A 19,154-nucleotide genomic window follows, 5' to 3' on the forward strand; every position below is an offset into this window, starting at 1 on the left:
ACAGAGGAATAAAGAACGCCAGGAAACATACACTGCAATGCTTTGTTCTACAATGATTCCCAAGTGTGTGTTACTGGTCCGGAGTGGTAAAGTGTCCTACCATGGTAGATGGAATAAGGCTGCCCTCCCCAGAAACCTTTTGCAAAGGCTTTGGGAGTACATCCAGGAGAGCCGCGAATGCCAGGGCAAATTAATCATTAAACATGCTTGCTTTTAAACCATGGATACTATTTTAAACGGTACACTCACCAGAGGTCCCTTCTCTGCCTGGCAGGTCCGGGAGGCAGCCTTGGGTGGGTTCGGGGGGTACTGGCTCCAGGTCCAGGGTGAGAAACAGTTCCTGGCTGTCGGGAAAACCAGTTTCTCCGCGTGCTTGCTGTGAGCTATCTACAACCTCCTCATCATCTTCCTCGTCCCCAAAACCTGCTTCCGTGTTGCCTCAATCTCCATTGAAGGAATCAAACAACACAGTTGGGGTAGTGGTAGCTGAACCCCCTAAAATGGCATGCAGCTCATCATAGAAGCAGCATGTTTGGGGCTCTGACCCGGAGCAGCCGTTTGCCTCTCTGGTTTTCTGTTAGGCTTGCCTCAGCTCCTTCAGTTTCACGCGGCACTGCTTCGGGTCCCTGTTATGGCCTCTGTCCTTCATGCCCTGGGAGATTTTGACAAATGTTTTGGCATTTCGAAAACTGGAACGGAGTTCTAATAACACGGATTCCTCTCCCCATACAGCGATCAGATCCCGTACCTCCCGTTCAGTCCATGCTGGAGCTCTTTTGTGATTCTGGGACTCCATCATGGTCAGCTCTGCTGATGAGCTCCGCACTCACCTGCAGCTTGCCATGCTGGCCAAACAGGAAATTGAAATTCAAAAGTTCGCGGGCCTTTTCCTGTCTACCTGGCCAGTGCATCTGTGTTGAGAATGCTGTCCAGAGCGGTCACAATGGAGCACTCTGGGATAGCTCCTGGAGGTCAATACCGTCTAATTGCGTCCACAATACCCCAAATTCAACCCAGCAAGGCCGATTTCAGCGCTAATCCCCTTGTCGGGGGTGGAGTAAGGAAATCGATTTTAAGAGCCCTTTAAGTCGAAAAAAAGGGCTTCATTGTGTGGACAGGTGCAGGGTTAAATCGATTTAAGGCTGCTAAATTTGACCTCAACTCCTAGTGTGGACCAAGGCTGTGGGAGAGTGGCTCCTTCCATTCTATCACCAGCAGCCGTGTCCTTCTGTCTGCCACATTGCTCCATTGCTGCCTGCACCACCCGCTTACACCTCCCCAGCTACAGCAAAGGAAAGGGTCCGGCAGGAGCAATGGCCTGGACCTTGGGCCTACAGAAAGCCCTGCCTGAGTATGGCAGTGGAAGGAAACCCCAAAGATGGAAATGGGCCTCCTGTTCCAGTCCCAGTGTCCTGGTCAGGACAGCAGTGGCCTGTAAGGCCTACTTTCTGCATTCCCCACAGGTCAAGTTATCTCAAAGCAACATACCTGCACCCCTCCCTCTGCTGCCCCTCCCCCCGCCGCATGACGGGGTCTAGCCCCAGGCCAGCTGCACCCCTCGCTCTGCCGCTCCCCCCCCCCCAAAACCCCCCATGGCGGGGTCTCGCCCCGGGCCGGCTGCGCCCCTCGCTCTGCCGCTCTCCCCCCCCCCCTTGGCAGGGTCTCGCCCGGGGCCAGCTGCGCCCCTCGCTCTGCCACTTCCCCCCCAACCCCCCCATGATGGGGTCGCGCCCCTCGCTCTGCCACTCCCCCCCAACCCCCCCATGGCGGGGTCTCGCCCCGGGCCGGCTGCGCACCTCGCTCTGCCGCTCCCCCCCCAACCCCCCATGGCGGGGTCGCACCCCGGGCCAGCTGCGCCCCTCGCTCTGCCGCTCCCCCCCCAACCCCCCCATGGCGGGGTCTCGCCCCTCGCTCTGCCGCTCCCCCCCAACCCCCCCATGGCGGGGTCTCGCCCCTCGCTCTGCCGCTCCCCCCCCAACCCCCCCATGGCGGGGTCTCACCCCTCGCTCTGCCGCTCCCCCCCCAACCCCCCCATGGCGGGGTCTCGCCCCGGTCCGGCTGCGCCCCTCGCTCTGCCGCTCCCCCCCAACCCCCCCATGGCGGGGTCTCGCCCTGGGCCGGCTGCGCCCCTCACTCTGCCGCTCCCCCCCCAATCCCCCCAGGGCGGGGTCTCGCCCCTCGCTCTGCCGCTCCCCCCCCCAACCCCCCATGGCGGGGTCTCGCCCCGGGCCAGCTGCGCCCCTCGCTCTGCCGTACCCCCCCAACCCCCCCCATGGCGGGGTCTCGCCCCTCGCTCTGCCGCTCCCCCCCAACCCCCCCATGGCGGGGTCTCGCCCCTCGCTCTGCCGCTCCCCCCCCAACCCCCCATGGCGGGGTCGCACCCCGGGCCAGCTGCGCCCCTCGCTCTGCCGCTCCCCCCCCAACCCCCCCATGGCGGGGTCTCGCCCCTCGCTCTGCCGCTCCCCCCCCAACCCCCCCATGGCGGGGTCTCGCCCCTCGCTCTGCCGCTCCCCCCCCCCAACCCCCACATGGCGGGGTCTCGCCCCTCGCTCTGCCGCTCCCCCCCCCAACCCCCACATGGCGGGGTCTCGCCCCTCGCTCTGCCGCTCCCCCCCAACCCCCCCATGGCGGGGTCTCGCCCTGGGCCGGCTGCGCCCCTCGCTCTGCCACTCCCCCCCCAATCCCCCCAGGGCGGGGTCTCGCCCCTCGCTCTGCCGCTCCCCCCCCAACCCGCCCATGGCGGGGTCTCGCCCCGGGCCAGCTGCGCCCCTCGCTCTGCCGTTCCCCCCCAACCCCCCCCATGGCGGGGTCTCGCCCCTCGCTCTGCCGCTCCCCCCCAACCCCCCCATGGCGGGGTCTCGCCCCTCGCTCTGCCGCTCCCCCCCCAACCCCCCCATGGCGGGGTCTCGCCCCGGGCCGGCTGCGCCCCTCGCTCTGCCGCTCCCCCCCCATGGCGGGGTCTCGCCCCTTGCTCTGCCGCTCCCCCCCACAACTCCCCCATGGCGGGGTCTCGCCCCCCTCGCTCTGCCGCTCCCCCCATGGCGGGGTCTCGCCCCCCTCGCTCTGCCGCTCCCCCCCCAACCCCCCCATGGCGGGGTCTCGCCCCGGGCCGGCTGCGCCCCTCGCTCTGCCGCTCCCCCCCCCCATGGCGGGGTCTCGCCCCCCTCGCTCTGCCGCTCCCCCCCCCCAACCCCCCATGGCGGGGTCTCGCCCCGGGCCGGCTGCGTGGGGCGATGGGCGGGGCGTCGCCCCGGGATGTCCCGTGTCCGGGGTGGGACCCGCGCTCGCCGCCCGCCGGGTATGGAGCCAGATCCGAGCTTCTCGGGCCGCCGGGCCCTGGTGACCGGGGCGGGCAAAGGTAAGACGGGCCCTGGCTGGGCTGGAGGCCCGGCTCGGATCGGCCCGGCTCTGACCGCCTCTCGCCCCGCAGGAATCGGCCGGGCCGCGGCCCTGGCGCTGAGCGGAGCCGGGGCCCAGGTGGTCGCGCTGAGCCGGACGCAGGCGGACCTGGAGAGCCTGGAGCGGGAGGTAACGGGCCGGGCCGGGCCGGGCCCCGCCGAGCGACTGCCCCCGGCCCGGCGCTCCCGCCTCCAACCGCGCTTCCCCCGGGGGCCCGGACCCCCCCACTGGCCCGGACCCCCCGAGAGTCCCCCCAGCGGCCCGGACACCCCCCCAGGTGCCATCCTCTCCCCAGCGGCCCGGACACCCCCCACTGGCGCGGACACCCCCGAGAGTCCCCCCAGCGGCCCGGAAACCCCCCTAGGGTCCCCCCAGCAGCCCGGACACCCCCCCAGATGCCATCCTCTCCCCAGCGGCCCGGACACCCCCCACTGGCCCGGACACCCCCGAGAGTCCCCCCAGCGGCCCGGACACCCCCCAGCGGCCCGGACACCCCCGAGAGTCCCCCCAGCGGCCCGGAAACCCCCCTAGGGTCCCCCCAGCAGCCCGGACACCCCCCAAGGTGCCATCCTCCCCCCAGCGGCCCGGACACCCCCGAGAGTCCCCCCAGCGGCCCGGACACCCCCGAGAGTCCCCCCAGCGGCCCGGAAACCCCCCTAGGGTCCCCCCAGCAGCCCGGACACACACCCCCCCCGGTGCCATCCTCCCCCCAGCGGCCCGGACACCCCCCACTGGCCCGGACACCCCCGAGAGTCCCCCCAGCGGCCCGGACACCCCCCACCGGCCCGGACACCCCCGAGAGTCCCCCCAGCGGCTCGGAAACCCCCCTAGGGTCCCCCCAGCAGCCCGGACACCCCCCCAGGTGCCACCCTCTCCCCAGCGGCCCGGACACCCCCCACTGGCCCGGACACCCCCGAGAGTCCCCCCAGCGGCTCGGAAACCCCCCTAGGGTCCCCCCAGCAGCCCGGACACCCCCCCAGATGCCATCCTCTCCCCAGCGGCCCGGACACCCCCCACTGGCCCGGACACCCCCTAGAGTCCCCCCAGCGGCCCGGAAACCCCCCTAGGGTCCCCCCAGCAGCCCGGAAACCCCCCCCAGGTGCCATCCTCTCTCCAGCGGCCCGGACACCCCCCACTGGCCCGGACACCCCTTAGAGTCCCCCCCAGCAACCCAGACACCCCCCCCAGGTGCCATCCTTCCCCCAGCGGCCCGGACACCCCCCTAGAGTCACCCCAGCAGCCTGGACACCCCTCCAGGTGTCTTCCCCCCACCTTGGTATGGATACCCCCCTTAGAGTTCCCCCAGCGGCCCGCACACCCCCCTACGGTTCCCCCAGGAGCCCAGACACCCCCTTAGGGTTCCCCCTCCAGGTGTCCCGTCCCCCCCCCCCCCAGCGGCCCAGACACCCCTCCAGGTCCCTGTCCCCCCCCTGCCCCCCCAGCAGCACGGACACCCCTCCAGGTCCCGTCCCCCCCAGCAGCCCAGACATCCCCCAGGGTCCCCGCACTGGCCTGGGCACTCTCTCAGAATCCCCCCAGCGGCCCGGACACCCCCCCCACTGGCCCGGACACACCCCTAGGGTCCCCCCAGTGGCCCGGACACCCCCCCACACTGGCCCAGACACCCTTCTAGGGTCCCCCCAGCAGCCCGGACACCCCTCCAGGTGTCATTCCCCCCCCCAGTAGCCAGACACTCCCCCACTGGCCCAGACACCCCCGTAGGGTCCCCCCAGCGGCCCGGACACCCCCCCACTGGCCCAGACACCCCCCTAGGGTCTCCCCAGCAGCCCGGACACCCCTCCAGGTTTCATCCCCCCCCAGCGGCCCGGACACCCCCCCACTGGCCCGGACACCCCCCTAGGGTCCCCCAGCAGCCCGGACACCCTCCTAGGGTTCCCCCTCCAAGTGTCCCGTTCCCCACCCCCTCACTGGCCCGGACACCCCTCCAGGTGTCCCCCCCCCAGCGGCCCAGAAACCCCCCCCCATAGTGGCCCGGACACCCCCCTAGGGTCCCCCCAGCGGCCCGGACACCCCCCTAGGGTTCCCCCAGTGGCCTGGACACCCCCCCCCCACTGGCCCGGACACCCTCCTAGGGTCCCCGCAGCAGCCCGGATACCCCTCCAGGTGTCATTCCCCCCCCCCAGCGGCCAGACACTCCCCCACTGGCCCGGACACCCCTCTAGGGTCCCCCAGCAGCCCGGACACCCTCCTAGGGTTCCCCCTCCAAGTGTCCCGTTCCCCACCCCCTCACTGGCCCGGACACCCCTCCAGGTGTCCCCCCCCCAGCGGCCCAGAAACCCCCCCCATAGTGGCCCGGACACCCCCCTAGGGTCCCCCCAGCAGCCCGGACACCCCCTCCCAGCGGCCTGGACACCCCCCCACACTGGCCCGGACACCCCCCTAGGGTCCCCCAGCGGCCCAGACACCCCCCTAGGGTCCCCCCAGTGGCCCGGACACCCCCCCACACTGGCCCGGACACCCCCCCACACTGGCCCGGACACCCTCCTAGGGTCCCCGCAGCAGCCCGGATACCCCTCCAGGTGTCATTCCCCCCCCCAGCGGCCAGACACTCCCCCACTGGCCCGGACACCCCTCTAGGGTCCCCCAGCAGCCCGGACACCCCTCCAGGTCCGTCCCCCCCAGCAGCCCGGACACCCCCCTAGGGTTCCCCCTCCAAGTGTCCCGTTCCCCCCCCCCCCAGCAGCCCAGACACCCCCTCACTGGCCCGGACACTCCTCCAGGTCTCGTCCCCCCAGCAGCCCAGACATCCCCCGGGGTCCCCCCACTGGCCTGGACACCCCCTCAGGATCCCCCCAGCAGCCCAGATACCTTCCACCCTCAGGGGACCCACCCGACCCGGACACCCCCCCTCCAGTCAGGTGGGCCTTCAACCCCCTCCTCCCAGGGGGGTCAGTCCATACACACCCTTCCCTTGGGGGGCCTCCAACCCCCCCATGACCCAGACACCCACCATTCCCTCAAGGGTCCCCCGGGCCCCAACTGTCCTGCTCCAACGACACAGCCTCCGGAGGCCTAACCAACCCACCCTGCCTCAGTGACAGGGGCCCAGATCTCCCTGAGGGCAGTCTCACACCCCAGGGGAGCCTCCTACCCTCCCTGGTGCACTATCATCTTTGGCCCCTCTGCTGTGTCCTCCAGCGTACCGGGATTGAGACACTCTGTGTGGACCTGGGTGATTGGGATGCCACCGAGGCAGCGCTGAGCAAGGTGGGCGCCGTTGACCTGCTGGTAAATAATGCAGCTGTGGCTGTGCTCCAGCCCTTCCTGGAGGTGACCAAGGAGGCCTTCGACAGGTAAGGACTGGCACAAAGCTAATAGCAGCTCCAGGAGCCTGAGCGTATGGTAGGGAATGGAGGGAGGCAGGGCAGTACTAAGGGAGAGACTGGGTTCTGCTCTAATAAACACAAGGGCTGCTGGAGACAGAGCCTGTGGTTCTCTCTGGCTCTCCAGTCCCTGCAGCCTGGGGTCAGCACACAGTGGGGATGTGGCCATGTCACACAATAGCCCTCTCTCTCCCTGGTGTAGCGGACCTGCAGAGCCACTGCCCCCACCCCAGGGAGTATGTCAGGGACATTCTGGGGAGTGCCAGGGCACACTTATGCCCCAGCTGTTCTGCAGAACTGAAAGTCAAGGCAACTATCAGGACACTTCTACCCTTTGCCGGGGCAGAGCTTGCTCATCTGACTGTAGGAAACTAGGTGATGTTCACTCCTCCCTTTGGCAGGCTGGGAGAGAAATAATTCTTTCTGGCAGCACCCAAAGTACTTTTCTCGTTTTGGCACACTGGGTATATCTCCACTGGGAAAATGCATTGGGCACAAGGGTCAGTACTGACACAAGGGGAAAAAACCCTACTGAGTCACCCAGACTGCCTCTTTCCACTAGGCTAGGGCAGTATAGTCAGAACCAACCCAGAGGGGAGAGTGCCCCCTACTGTTCAACCACACTATTCCCTACAGCCTCTATCCCTAGGTCTCCCATTCAGACATCAGCCTGGCTTCACTTGATGGCCAAGGTATGGAGAGGAAAGAGGATAGGGGAATTCAAGATCTTACCTGGGTGGGAAACAAACTGCTTATTCTTCAGTGCATTCCAACAGCAAAAAATTGTTCTTCAGATGATTCTCTCTGTCATCCCTCTTTCAAACTGGGTGTGAGCTCTCGCAGATGTAGAGGTACATTTCCTCCCTTCTTGGAGGAAACACTTTGGTGGGTAGTACCTTATTCCCAAAGTAAAGAAGAAAAGGTTGTGCAAATGTAGCACCCCAAATGATTAACTGATGGCTAGTAGCTGGGGTACGAAACAGCTGGTCACTTGCTAGTTCAGTTACACCATCTGCGGGCAAAGAAGGTGAAATTCTGGACTGAGGAAGGAGCAGCATCTCATTGAAGCAAATACAAGGAAATGCTGTGAAATATTTTGTAGGTTTCTTTAGTATTTTGAAGCCTTGTAAAGGTTTGCAGGTGTGGTGTCGCATGCCTGTAATCCCAGCTTCGTGGGAGGCAGAGGCTGGGGGATCGCTAGGGTTCTGGGCTGCAGTGCGCTACGCCTGGCCAGCAGGTGGCTGAAGGAATGGCTAAAACAACACAAGCAGCGTGTTGTGATCAGTACTCTCTCTGTAAGAGCTGATGAATCGACTGGACAAGGTAAAGGTTTGACTGATCTAGGAGGGGCCACTGGCCGAGACATTTCTGTTTAAATTTTAATAAATGTACTCGGTTAGAAGAGGGTCCCATAGGAAACAACTCAAGGAAGTCCTGGTTATGTTCTTTTCTCTGCTACACGGGGGAGGTGCTAACTAAACAGCTTATTTCATCTCCTGTGAATGGTCATTGCTGGGTGTATTGCACCTAGGTGCTCTGTAATGCTAATGGGTTGTGTTTAGATAAGACTAGTTCCAAGGGGGTGAACTTCTCTAGCCAGTTGGACTGGAGTTTATACCCAGTTCCTTTCACAGCTGATCAGTGTTTCTGAGGCCCTGGCAGCACCCAGCCTCCCTTTTCCGCCCCCCTCCAGGGCTGCCGTGATGTTGTGATTTTCTTTTTCTCTGACTTGGACAATTTTTTTTTATAGGTCTTTCGATGTGAATCTTCGGGCCGTGTTTCATGTTTCCCAGGTGAGAAGGGACTGTGAACTGGAGTGGGGTGCAGCCAGAGATAAGCTGACATTTCAGCTTCCCTGAAGCCATGTGTACAATGGAAATAAAAGTCTTCATTAGGAGCCTTGCCTGCGTCTCCGCTCCTTGTGAGGATCCACAAGAGCCTGACCTTGTTTGTGTATGTTGAACAGGCTGTGCTTGGTGTAGCTGATCCTGCTACACCCCCTAGTTCTGACCATGTCTCTTAGTTCAGAGCTGGGAGGCGATTTGGGTAACTGCTCTGGCAGGATCTTCTAATCCCCCAAGAAGGCACCAACAGTCTGGGTTGGATGAGTCCCCACCACTTGTTCTCTGGTGCTGTGTTTCAGATCATTTCCCGGCAGATGATTGCACGAGGGGTGCAAGGAGCGATAGTGAACGTCTCGAGCCAGGCATCTCAGCGGGCTCTACGGGAGCATGCTGTCTACTGTGAGTGTCTCAGCTTCAGCACACTCCACACCTGCCCATTAATCCATGCATGACCTATAGTAGCGGGAAGCCACAAGCACAGGGACCTGGGTTTGGATGCAGTGAATATGTTGACCTAGTTCAAGCCCAGGAATGGGTGCCACAAACATGTGTGACCCAGCCCAGGTGCTGTGCACTCAGCTTCTTCCTTCTGTTGGGTTTTATTGAAGGTTCTACAAAAAGTGCCTTAGATATGCTGACCAAGGTGATGGCTCTGGAGCTGGGACCCCACAAGGTAAGACCTAGTCTATGCAAGAGAGCAGGGAAGGTGCAATCTCTGAGATGGGGTGGGAGTGAGCAAGTGGAGACAGTTTCTCTCACGGTAGTTCAGTTACCTAATGTACTGTTGTTGGTGACAGATCCGGGTGAACAGCGTGAACCCCACTGTGGTCATGACTGACATGGGGCAAATTAACTGGAGTGAGCCTCAGAAAGCTGCTGCCATGATCAGTCGAATTCCTCTGGGGAAGTTTGCAGGTCAGTGGTGGGGATTTGTTACTGGGGCTGGCTCCATATTCAGCTCATCTGCACCCTTAGTGCTTCCTTCTAATTGGCTGCTCAGCCACGTGTATCTGCCTCTCTCTGGCTAATGCCCTCCAGGCCCAGGAAGAGCAATGATACAGCTCTGCTTAAAGTTTGTGTCAGAGTCCTTGAAGCAGCTGTAGTGTTTCCACTTGGAGCAAGCAAGAACCAGTCAAGGTTCTCCCCTCCTCCAAAAACTTCCCAACGTGGGTTTGTTTTAGGGTGGGCGGGAGACATTTTTACCCTCCTCACCAGCAATAGGATTGAGCGCTGGAGGATAACAACACTCGATGCTATGACCCTGTCATCAGCTAACCATCCATCCTGGGAACACAGCAAGGGCTTCTGAATGCCAAGGGACCGGCCACACTGTCTCATTCACTGCACCAGACACAGCCCAGTGCAGGGAGGGAGAAATCTCTCCCCTCTCAGTTATGTCTCCTTATTGGCCAAGAGGACACAACTGGAAGGCAGAATGATGGCAGGCTCTTGAAAGTGTGTAGGTTTCTTTTCCAGCTGCTAGTGCAATTTGTGGGGTGCCTCAGCTGTTGCGCTCTCTCTGTCCTATTCCAGAGGTAGATGATGTGGTGAACAGCATCCTCTTCCTGCTGAGTGACAAGAGCGCTATGACAACAGGTGTCTCGCTGCTGGTTGATGGGGGTTTTCTCGTCTCCTAGGATGATACATCTGCATTGGCATCCCAAGGAGAGAATCATTCCTTAAATGAGCTGTAGCTCACGAAAGCTTATGCTCAAATAAATTTGTTAGTCTCTAAGGTGCCACAAGTCCTCCTGTTCTTTTTGCAGATACAGACTAACCCAGCTGCTACTCTGAAACCTATTGTTACTAAGTGATTCTAAACATGATGGAGAGACAGTGAGTGACTCAGACCACAAGAGGGGAGGGGTAGACGGATATTAACAGGGTTGGGACCTGTCAGAAAAGTGTGGCAGGTCATTCCACTGTTGAAAGCATAGCTGTTCCCTCCAAAAAGCTGTGCTCTCTGCTCCGAACAAAGCCACCACACTCCTTCATGGAGAATGTTTATTGTACCAAAATAAGAGGTGTTTATCTTGTCACTCTACATGATGATTAGAAACAGGACCTGTCTTTGTTCTGACCCTCTCCCCCCAAAACCTTCAGAAGCTCTCCCTGCTCCATCCAAACCGATAAAGCCCAGCACCATACTCCCAGCGGGAAAGGGAGGGAGTAGCTACCAGACTCCTCACTCCCTCTTTTATGGGTTTTGATAGAAAAAAGAGGCAACAACCTCAGCCCTGCTCTGCAGAGACTGGATGAGGGAGGAGAGGCCCCCTGCAAAACATCCTTCTGCCATGACTGATGGGCAGGGAACAGCGCCCAAGGTAGTGCCCTAAAAGGCACTAAGTGCACAGGACTGTTGCACTCACTGAGCTTGACTAGTGATTAGTACTCAATAAAGCTAATAGTAATTCCTTCAGCCTCTGTCTTCTGCTTATTTTCACCACTCCTGGAGTTAGTTATTTGGCTCCCATAAGCCTCTGGCACATCTCCTTAGAGCACCGGTTAGTTAAGTATCACCAGCAATGTGCTGGGGTGAGGAGGCCCCGCTACCCTTCCAGCTGGTTTTGTCATTCACAAACTATCACACAATGGTCCCTACCCCCCCCCTTAGGGATTCTTCCCACCTGTCTCCCCCTGTGCGTTGCAAGCAGAGGTGCTTCCATCACAGAATGGGTGTCTTAGCCTCTTCAACTTGAAGTTAAGGAGAGCTGCACCTCACTATCTCAGGGAGCTACCCTGCACCACGCCCCCTGCTCCTCCCCTAGGGGCTGCACAGCATCCACCTAACCTCCCGCCCCCACTGCCCCTTCACATCAACACTGACGTTAAATCAAAGAGACATTTAAAAAACACTGACTTCGTACATGATGAAGGGCCCCACACATCACAGCCCCCTCCAGAAGCACCCAGTGAACACTCAATCTGTTGGAGGAGGATGACAAGGACATGCTGAGTCAGCACCTCGCCAACATCCTCAGAACACAGTGCACTTCTTGCAAGGCTTCTTCACAGGTGGGGGGCACAACACAGCACGGATAGCTTCGTCAAACACTGTCTTCAAGCCCCGCTGTGTCAGGGCTGAGCACTCAAGATACTTCACTGATCCTGTGGGAAGAGAGATCTGTCTCAACCATTCCAAGCCTAGAAAGACCTGGCTTAGACTGTAAACTCTTTGGAGTGGGGACTGTCTTTTTGTTCCATATTTCTTCACTGCCTACCACAGTAGTGACCTGGTCCACAACTAGGGCTCCCAGGTGTTACGATAAAAAGTCTCCCCTTGGAAATGACAAGCCAGACCCAGTGAGGAGCTCCAGCTCTCGTCAGAATAGGTATCCAAGACTTACCAATCTCCCGTGCCATGGCCAGGCCCTGGGGATAGGTTATGGGGGCCAGTTTCTTATCACGCAACCTTTCAATGGTGTCCTTGTCATCCCTCAAGTCCAGCTTGGTGCCCACCAGGATGATGGGAGTATTAGGACAGTGGTGCCGGACCTCTGGGTACCACTAAAACAGAGTAGTTCACTGAGAACTGTCAGAGACAGTAGGGGAAAGAATCTTGCAGCATAATTAATCAGTTGCTCATTAATTAGGTATATAGTGCCCCAATGCACTATACTGAAATACTAGTAACAGTCAGCACAGAAGACAGTTTTATACGTAGCTCTTAAACCATTTTATAAAGAGAAGTCAATACAACTGGGGAAACTGAGGCACAGAGGGAATGCTGCACAGCAAGTCGGTGGCACAGCTGGGGATAGTAGACAGGTCTCCTGCCCCATTTGCTATCCCATGCTGCCTCCCTTTGCCACATGTTTGTTTCTAGGACGCTCTCTGCTTTATCTAAATCTCAGAAGGCCGGGACATAGCCAAAGGAAGTGTGGCTGATGCGGCTCAGGCACCTCCTCCACTCTGCAGCTGCCTCCTCTCCTCTGGTTTTCATAGGAGGGCTTGACAAAACTCCATTCAAGAGATTTCGGCTTTGTCTCCGAGGGGCAGGGACTGTTGCTTATGCTCATCCAACTATATTGACCTTGGGCTATGCTTGTGCCAAGACCCAGTGCTGCCAATGACAAGATTACATGGTACAGCAGTGGGTCTGTCTGCCCCTCATGAGGGCAAGGGACCTTGCCATTCCTCCTCCCCCCCAAAAAGAAGAAAGCGAGTTACCTTGGCTCGGACATTCTCAAATGAGGCTGGACTCACCAGGGAGAAGCAGATCAAGAAGACATCCTGTGAGGGGACAACAGCATTAACCACTAGCAAAGGATCCAGCAGCAACAGCCAAGGACTAGTAGGGCATCAGTCAGGGACAGTTAGCCCCTCCCCCCGCAGAGCACTGGAGAGGGGTAAGGAAAGCGCTCCATTGAAAGACCAAAAATAGATGACATTTCTGTGGGGGCAGCTCCTCAGCTACCAATCAGACCACCATGCTGTACTCCAGGGGTTGGCTACCTATGACACACATGCCAAAGACGGCATGCGAGCCGATTTTTAATGGCACGCTGCTGCCTGCCGGGTCCCGGCCGCCGGCCCCGCTCAGCCCGCTGCTGAACCCTGGCTGGCAGCGGGCTGAGCAGGGCCGGCGGCCAGGACCCTGGCAGGCAGCAGTGTGCCATTAAAAATCTTGCCTGCCCCGACCCGCTCTTCTCCGCCCCCCGCCCCCACGGGGGCAGGGTGAAGAAGCTTGGTCCTGCCGGCTACTGCTGCAGGGCAGGCAAGCTCCCCCCTCCCCCCGCCTCTTCCCCCAGCGTGCTGGATTCCTGCCCCTCCTCCTCTCCCTCCCTGCCACCGATCAGCTGATGGCCCTTGCGAGGGAGGGGGAGAAGCGGAGCCGCAGCACGCTCCAGGGCAGAGGCAGAGAAGAGGTGGGGACGGGGACTTGGGGAAGGGGGGTGGAATCAGGGCATATCCCCTCCAGCCCCCTGCCGTGAGCCACTCTAGGCAGGGGGCTGGGAGCACGCCCACGACCCTAGCCCACACCCCAGCCCTCTGCCCTGACCCCTGCACCCCACCACGATCCCAGCCCTGACTCCAGCACCCCCCACAGATACCCAGCCGCTGCCCTGACTCCTGCACCCCCCACATATACCCAGCCCCCCACAACCTATGGCTCTGACTCTTGCACCCCCCACATTCCCACCCCCATCCCTCGCACCAAACAGGAGCACCTGCACCCCTCGCACCAAATGGGAGCTGCCCAGGTAAGCACTCCACACCCAAACCTCCTGCCCCAACCCTGACCCCCTCCCTCATGCTAGCTCCTGGCCAGACCCTACATCCCAACCTGCTCCTTCACCCCCAGCCCTGTGCTCAGTGCACTCCCACCCTCAGCTCAGTGCAGAGAGAGAGGAAGAGAATGGCCTAGAACCAGGGAGAAGGTAGGTACCCACCCTATGTGGGCAGGGCTGGGACCCCAGACCGGCAGCGGGCTGAGCCGCTCTGCCCACTGCCAGTCTGGGGTTCTGGCTGCCGGCCCCTTGCCAGCTGGGGTCCTGGCCGCAGGCCCCGCTCAGCCTGCTGCCAGCCTAGGTGAATGGAACCCCAGGCTGGCAGCAGGCTCAGTGGGCCGGCGGCGTAAGATCAGCATTTTAATTTAATTTTAAATGAAGCTTCTTAAACATTCTGAAAACCTTGTTTACTTTACATACGACAATAGTTTAGTTATATAATATACAGACTTATCGAGAGAGACCTTCTAAAAAACGTTAATATGTATGACTGGCACGCGAAACCTTAAATTACAGTGAATAAATGAAGACTCGGCACACCACTTCTGAAAAGTTGCCGACCCCTGCTGTACTTAATTTCCCTCTCTCCTCCACATGCCCCCCAGCACATTAGTGGTCTGCAAATGCCCCAAAACAAACTGTAGGCTTTTGCACTTCAAATGGCCCCCAGAAAGCAGCAGGAATCACCTGGATGGTCTGCAGGGGGAAAGAGACACCTGTTCTCCTTATCATACAGGACCTCAAGGTAGCATCTCCAGTAATGCAAACACAAACTCCCAGCTTCAGAAACTGGGAACCTGTCAAAGAGAAGCAAAGGGTGTACCCAGAGACCACCCCGCCCACAATGCAGGGAGCAGAACGAGGCCAGCCCAGGCTGTTCACTCACCGTCTGAGGGTAGGAGAGGGGCCGCAGTCGGTCATAGTCCTCTTGCCCTGCTGTATCCCAGAGACCCAGGTTCACTGGCTTCCCATCCACCATGACATTGGCAGAGTAATTATCAAACCTGCCACAGGAAGAATCCCTGTTACTGACAACAAGGGAACCCATTACAAGAACACAATCCCAGGGTGGAGTAGAAGGGAGTTGTCCAGGGCTTAATTTGTAATGAAAGGTGTGGGGGCTCAGGGAATAAGATGCTGGGGCTCAAGTAATTTTTTTACATTCGTAATTGATTCAGCAAGCCCAGAGGTGCCAGGGCTCTGAACTGCCAAGCCCAGAGGTGCTGGGGCTCAGCCCCGGCAAGCCCTGGCACAAAATAAGCCCTGGAATCATCACATGATAATAATTTGCACCCCCACCCCCCTCTTAACAACTGTGCAAAGAGCACAGTGCCAATACTCACACAGTGGGGATATACTCTCCAGGGAAGGCATTAGTGGTGTAACTGATCAGCAGGCAGGTCTTCCCCACAGCCCTGCAGAGGGGGAAAGGGCAGAGCATGATGCGGATGAATGGGAGAGTCCACGGGAGAAAAGGGTACAAGCAGCAAGTTGGAGCTTTAGTCAGTGAAAAGGCAGAAGTGTGCTGCCCAGAATCTCCAGCACTCTCGGGGTCCAGGACCAGGCCTGAACATACCAAGTGCTGTGTCCTTGCATACATCTGACCATGTTCCAACAGGGAGCTATTCCTGACTAGAGCACCACTTTCAAAGATTGCTACCTCACGCTCAAACGTGTTTATTGGCATAACCAGGGACATGTGGTGACATGCTGCAAAGGCACCAGCCTCCAAGGCTCTGGCCCAAGCAGCTACAGCATCCAGGCCCCAACCAGAATGGGGCTTTAAATCATGTGACTTCCCATTACTGCCTTCCTCAACAAAACACTTCGCGCTGGCCAAGGGTCAACTTTTCCTTGTTGCTCCTTTATGGAAAGCATTTCTGATAAGTCAAGGCAGGCACGCTGGAACAATGTGTATAATGCAGGGATGGGCAAACTTTTTGGCCCAAGGGCCACATCGGGGTGTCAAAATGTACGAAGCGCGAGGTAAGGAAGGCTGTGCCTCCCTAAACAGCCTGGCCCCCGCCCCCTATCCGCCCCCTTCAGAACCCCTGACCCATCCAACCCCCCCGCTCCTTGTCCCCTGACCGCCCCCGCCTGGGACCCCCGCCCCTAACCGCCCCCTGGGACTCCACCTCCTATCTACTCCTCCCCCCTCTTCCCTGCCCCCCCCCAAACCTCCACCCCATCCAACCGCCACCTGCTCCCTGTCCCTGACTTCCCCCCGGACCTCCTGCCCCTTATCCAACCCCCCGGCCCTGGCCCCCTTATCATGCTGCTCAGAGCAGCATGTCTGGGAGCCATGCCGCCCAGCCAGAGCTACCCACGCTGCCCTGCAGGAGCGTGCAGCCCCACCGCCCAGAGCTCTGCCCACATGGCTGGGGGGGAGGGGGACAGCGGGGGAGTGGCCGGGGCTAGCCTCCCTAGCTGGGAGCTTAGGGGCCAGGTAGGACAGTCCTGTGGGCCGGATGTGGCCCGCAGTCTGTAGTGTGCCCACCTCTGGTATAATGGAGGTGCTGAGAGCCACTGAACCAAAGTGCAAATCCTGCATATAATGGAAACCACTTCCAGCCAGGGGATGTGGCAGCATGCCCAGCACCCCTAGTTCCAGCACCGATGAGTCAAGGGAATTGCCTTCTCGTCCCACTCAGTGATTTGAACACTGAAGCAGAACAGCTTTCCCCATCATAGGGATGAAATACAGGCATTATTGCATCAGATCCAGGGGACAAAGACCTGAACAGGAAGTAAGGAGACCTGGTTCTCGTCTTGGCTCTGCCACTGACCTGCTGTGGACAAGTCACTTCCCCTCTCTAGGCCTGTTTCCCTGCCAACGCTCTGTATGTCTTGTCTATTTAGACCGTCAACTCTCTGGGGCACAGCTTCCCACCTACTCTGTATTTGTACAATGGCTGGGGCCCTTGGGAGTTATTGTATTACAAATCCCAACAATAAGAATCCAGCTCCATCTCCTGTCTCCAGCAGCGGCCAGTACCAGTTGCTTCAGAGGAAGGTGCTAAATCATATTATCTTGACTAACGGCTGCTGGGGAGTAGGGACATGAAGTAAATGACAACCCCAAAGACCTCAGCCGCTCATTATTATGGCCTTTCTCAGACCATCTCACCCCAATTTCTACGGAGTTAGAGTGCCCACAACTGACGGCAAATGTTCTTCTTCAGGCCTGCCTAGCACTTTGTCCGCCCCAGATCTCTTCCATTGTTCACAGCCACATGTGAATTTGGCCAGTCTTCCTGCATTTTGCATTTCACACTGTGGCATGATATGCTCAGATGCCAGGTCTCCCACATAATTCAGATCTTGTTGTTTGGGGCAGCAATGCAGTAGGGGAAGGCCGGGAATGGGAGATACAGGACCAGGGGGCACTGCAGGGGGAACACAGGCCTGGAGAGAGGGGGAAGGCTGGGGAGGGGAGGGACAGAGCAGGGGGGTGCTGCAAGGGGGGGGGAACAGAGGGCCGGAGGAGCGCTGCAGGGGAGGGAGATATAGGACCAGACGGTGAGGCAGGGGTGGGAGGGAAAGGCTGGGGAGAGGAGACACAGGGCGGGGGGGAAGCCGGGGAGGGGTGATGCGGGGGGGGGGGGAGGGAGACACAGGGCCATTGGGAGAAGCCGGGGGGCGATGCGTGGGGGGGAAGGAGACACAGGGCCGGGGGGGGGAAGCCGGGGGGCGATACGGGGGGAGGAAAGAAGACACAGGGCCGGGGGGGGAAGCCGGGGGGCGATGCGGGGGGGGGAGGAGACACAGGGCCGGGGGGGAAGCCGGGGGGGCGATGTGGGGGAAGGAGACACAGGGCGGGGGGGAAGCCGGGGGGCGATGCGGGGGGGGGGAGGAGACACAGGGCCGGGGGGGAAGCCGGGGGGGCGATGTGGGGGAGGGAGACACAGGGCCGGGGGGGAGCCGGGGGGCGATGCGGGGGGGGAAGGAGACAAAGGGCCGGGGGGGCAGCCAGGGGGGCGATGCGCGGGGGGAAGGAGACACAGGGCCGGGGGGGGGGGGAAGCCGGGGGGCGATGCGGGGGGGGGAGGAGACACAGGGCCGGGGGGGGAAGGAGACAAAGGGCCGGGGGTCAGCCGGGGGGGCGATGCGCGGGGGGAAGGGGCCGTTCAGGGGGCGTCTGGGGCGCGGCGCGGCGCTGCCGGCGGCTGGGACCCACCCGGGGCTTTCTGGTCTCTCGGGCCCGCCTCGCCCCCTGCGCCCGGGCCCCGGTCCCCGGGCCCCGCTCCCCGGCCCCGGCCCGCCCGGCCCCCGGCGCTCACCCGTCTCCCACCACCACACATTTGATCGCCTGCATCTGCCCCGGGATGGCGGCGCCTCCGCGATTCCGCCGCAGTGAGACCGGAGCCGGGCGGGGCCGAGGAGCCGAGCGCAGCCGAGCCCCCGGCGGGGGGAGCCGAAGCCGGGGCCGCGGCAGCCTCCGCCCCCCGAGCCCCGCGCCCGCCCCCGCCCCCGGGCCGGGGGAGCCAGCGCTGCTCCGCTGGCAGGCAGGGCTCCCTGGTCCCAGGGTGGGGGAACGCCCGGCCCCGGGCCCAGCACCCTGCCCTCATGGGGCAGGGAGTTCCGCAGGCCACCTCTCCTGTGTGCACATACGAGAAATCTGCAAGCGGGACAGAGGTTGGACGTCACCCACACCGCCCCCCGCCCCCCGCCCCCCGCCGCAGTGAGCCGGACACGGCGCAGGGCGAAGGGCAGGGAGTCAAGGCCTAGGCGGGGAGGAGGGACAGGCACTGGCCCCTAGGGATAGTGGAGGGGTGGGGACGTGCAAAGAGGCTGAGGAGAAACTCAAGCCCATCAGGGGAGTTGAGGTGCAAGCACAGAACCAGGCCTCAGTCGCCCAGTGAAAGTGGATCCTTTCCGAAGCTAGTGCAAACTCTACCTCTGTGACTTCCTGGATCAGGCTCCGGAGCTGGGGTTGGTTCCCAGGGAGGTAGAGCAACCGGTACCTCCTCAGCACCCTAGGGGTGGGGCGACTGGCTGACGCCTCCGGCGCCCACGGTTCGGAGGTCGCCGAAGGGGAACTTTCGGCTGACTGGTGCCGGGAGCAGGACCTGCTGCGTGATGGGGATTGGCGTGAGGATCGGCGGTGTAATTGGGAGCACTGGCGCAACCTGGAGCAGTGCCCTCATTCCACCGACAGCGCTGAGTGATAGAACGTCGCCGGTTTGCCTCGAGACCGTGCCACGCGTTGCAGTACCGGAGGCTTGGCTCGAAGGACCGGGGTGCTGTCATGGCGATGAGGTCCCTCTCAGCCTCAGTGGTGTCCAGGGTGGATGGCAATTCCACCACCTCAATGATCTAGCTTGGAGAGTCCAACC

The 19,154-nt window shown here is 61.0% G+C and overlaps 2 protein-coding genes across 3 annotated transcripts; one reads left to right on the forward strand and one right to left on the reverse strand.

Annotated features, from left to right (window-relative positions):
• The first annotated feature begins 3,230 nt into the window (after positions 1–3,230).
• Positions 3,231–10,326, forward strand: DCXR (dicarbonyl and L-xylulose reductase). The gene is made up of 8 exons (XM_077834130.1): positions 3,231–3,358; positions 3,431–3,528; positions 6,559–6,713; positions 8,494–8,536; positions 8,887–8,986; positions 9,196–9,260; positions 9,385–9,502; positions 10,121–10,326. Exons 1-8 carry the CDS (start codon positions 3,256–3,258, stop codon positions 10,222–10,224), a joined length of 786 nt encoding a protein of 261 aa, XP_077690256.1. The 5' UTR covers positions 3,231–3,255; the 3' UTR covers positions 10,225–10,326.
• A 666-nt stretch (positions 10,327–10,992) lies between these two features.
• RAC3 (Rac family small GTPase 3) lies at positions 10,993–18,217 on the reverse strand. Of its 2 annotated transcripts, none has more exons than XM_077834132.1 (6): positions 18,099–18,217; positions 15,162–15,233; positions 14,705–14,822; positions 12,794–12,820; positions 11,935–12,094; positions 10,993–11,695 (listed from the first exon to the last, which is right to left on the reverse strand). In XM_077834132.1, the coding sequence occupies exons 1-6, from the start codon at positions 18,131–18,133 to the stop codon at positions 11,565–11,567; spliced, it is 543 nt and encodes a 180-aa protein (XP_077690258.1). In that variant the 5' UTR covers positions 18,134–18,217; the 3' UTR covers positions 10,993–11,564. The 2 variants fall into 2 exon arrangements, with proteins under 2 accessions (XP_077690258.1, XP_077690257.1); XM_077834131.1 differs by having other exon boundaries at positions 12,758–12,820.
• Between the last annotated feature and the right edge of the window lie 937 nt (positions 18,218–19,154).

This window comes from Eretmochelys imbricata, chromosome 14, assembly GCF_965152235.1.
Source record: "Eretmochelys imbricata isolate rEreImb1 chromosome 14, rEreImb1.hap1, whole genome shotgun sequence".
NCBI classification, from domain to species: domain Eukaryota; kingdom Metazoa; phylum Chordata; order Testudines; family Cheloniidae; genus Eretmochelys; species Eretmochelys imbricata.

Excerpts from the sequence above, each read along its gene's own strand:
- DCXR (XM_077834130.1), top strand. The coding sequence starts at position 3,256 with ATGTCCCGTGTCCGGGGTGGGACCCGCGCTCGCCGCCCGCCGGGTATG. Across the intron at positions 3,359-3,430 it reads GGTGACCGGGGCGGGCAAAG|GAATCGGCCGGGCCGCGGCC; the intron begins GTAAGACGGGCC and ends CTCGCCCCGCAG. Across the intron at positions 9,503-10,120 it reads TCCTCTGGGGAAGTTTGCAG|AGGTAGATGATGTGGTGAAC; the intron begins GTCAGTGGTGGG and ends GTCCTATTCCAG.
- RAC3 (XM_077834131.1), bottom strand. The coding sequence starts at position 18,133 with ATGCAGGCGATCAAATGTGTGGTGGTGGGAGACGG. Across the intron at positions 12,821-14,704 it reads CCCTCTCCTACCCTCAGACG|GATGTCTTCTTGATCTGCTT; the intron begins GTGAGTGAACAG and ends GTCCCCTCACAG. Across the intron at positions 11,696-11,934 it reads GGCCATGGCACGGGAGATTG|GATCAGTGAAGTATCTTGAG; the intron begins GTAAGTCTTGGA and ends CTCTTCCCACAG.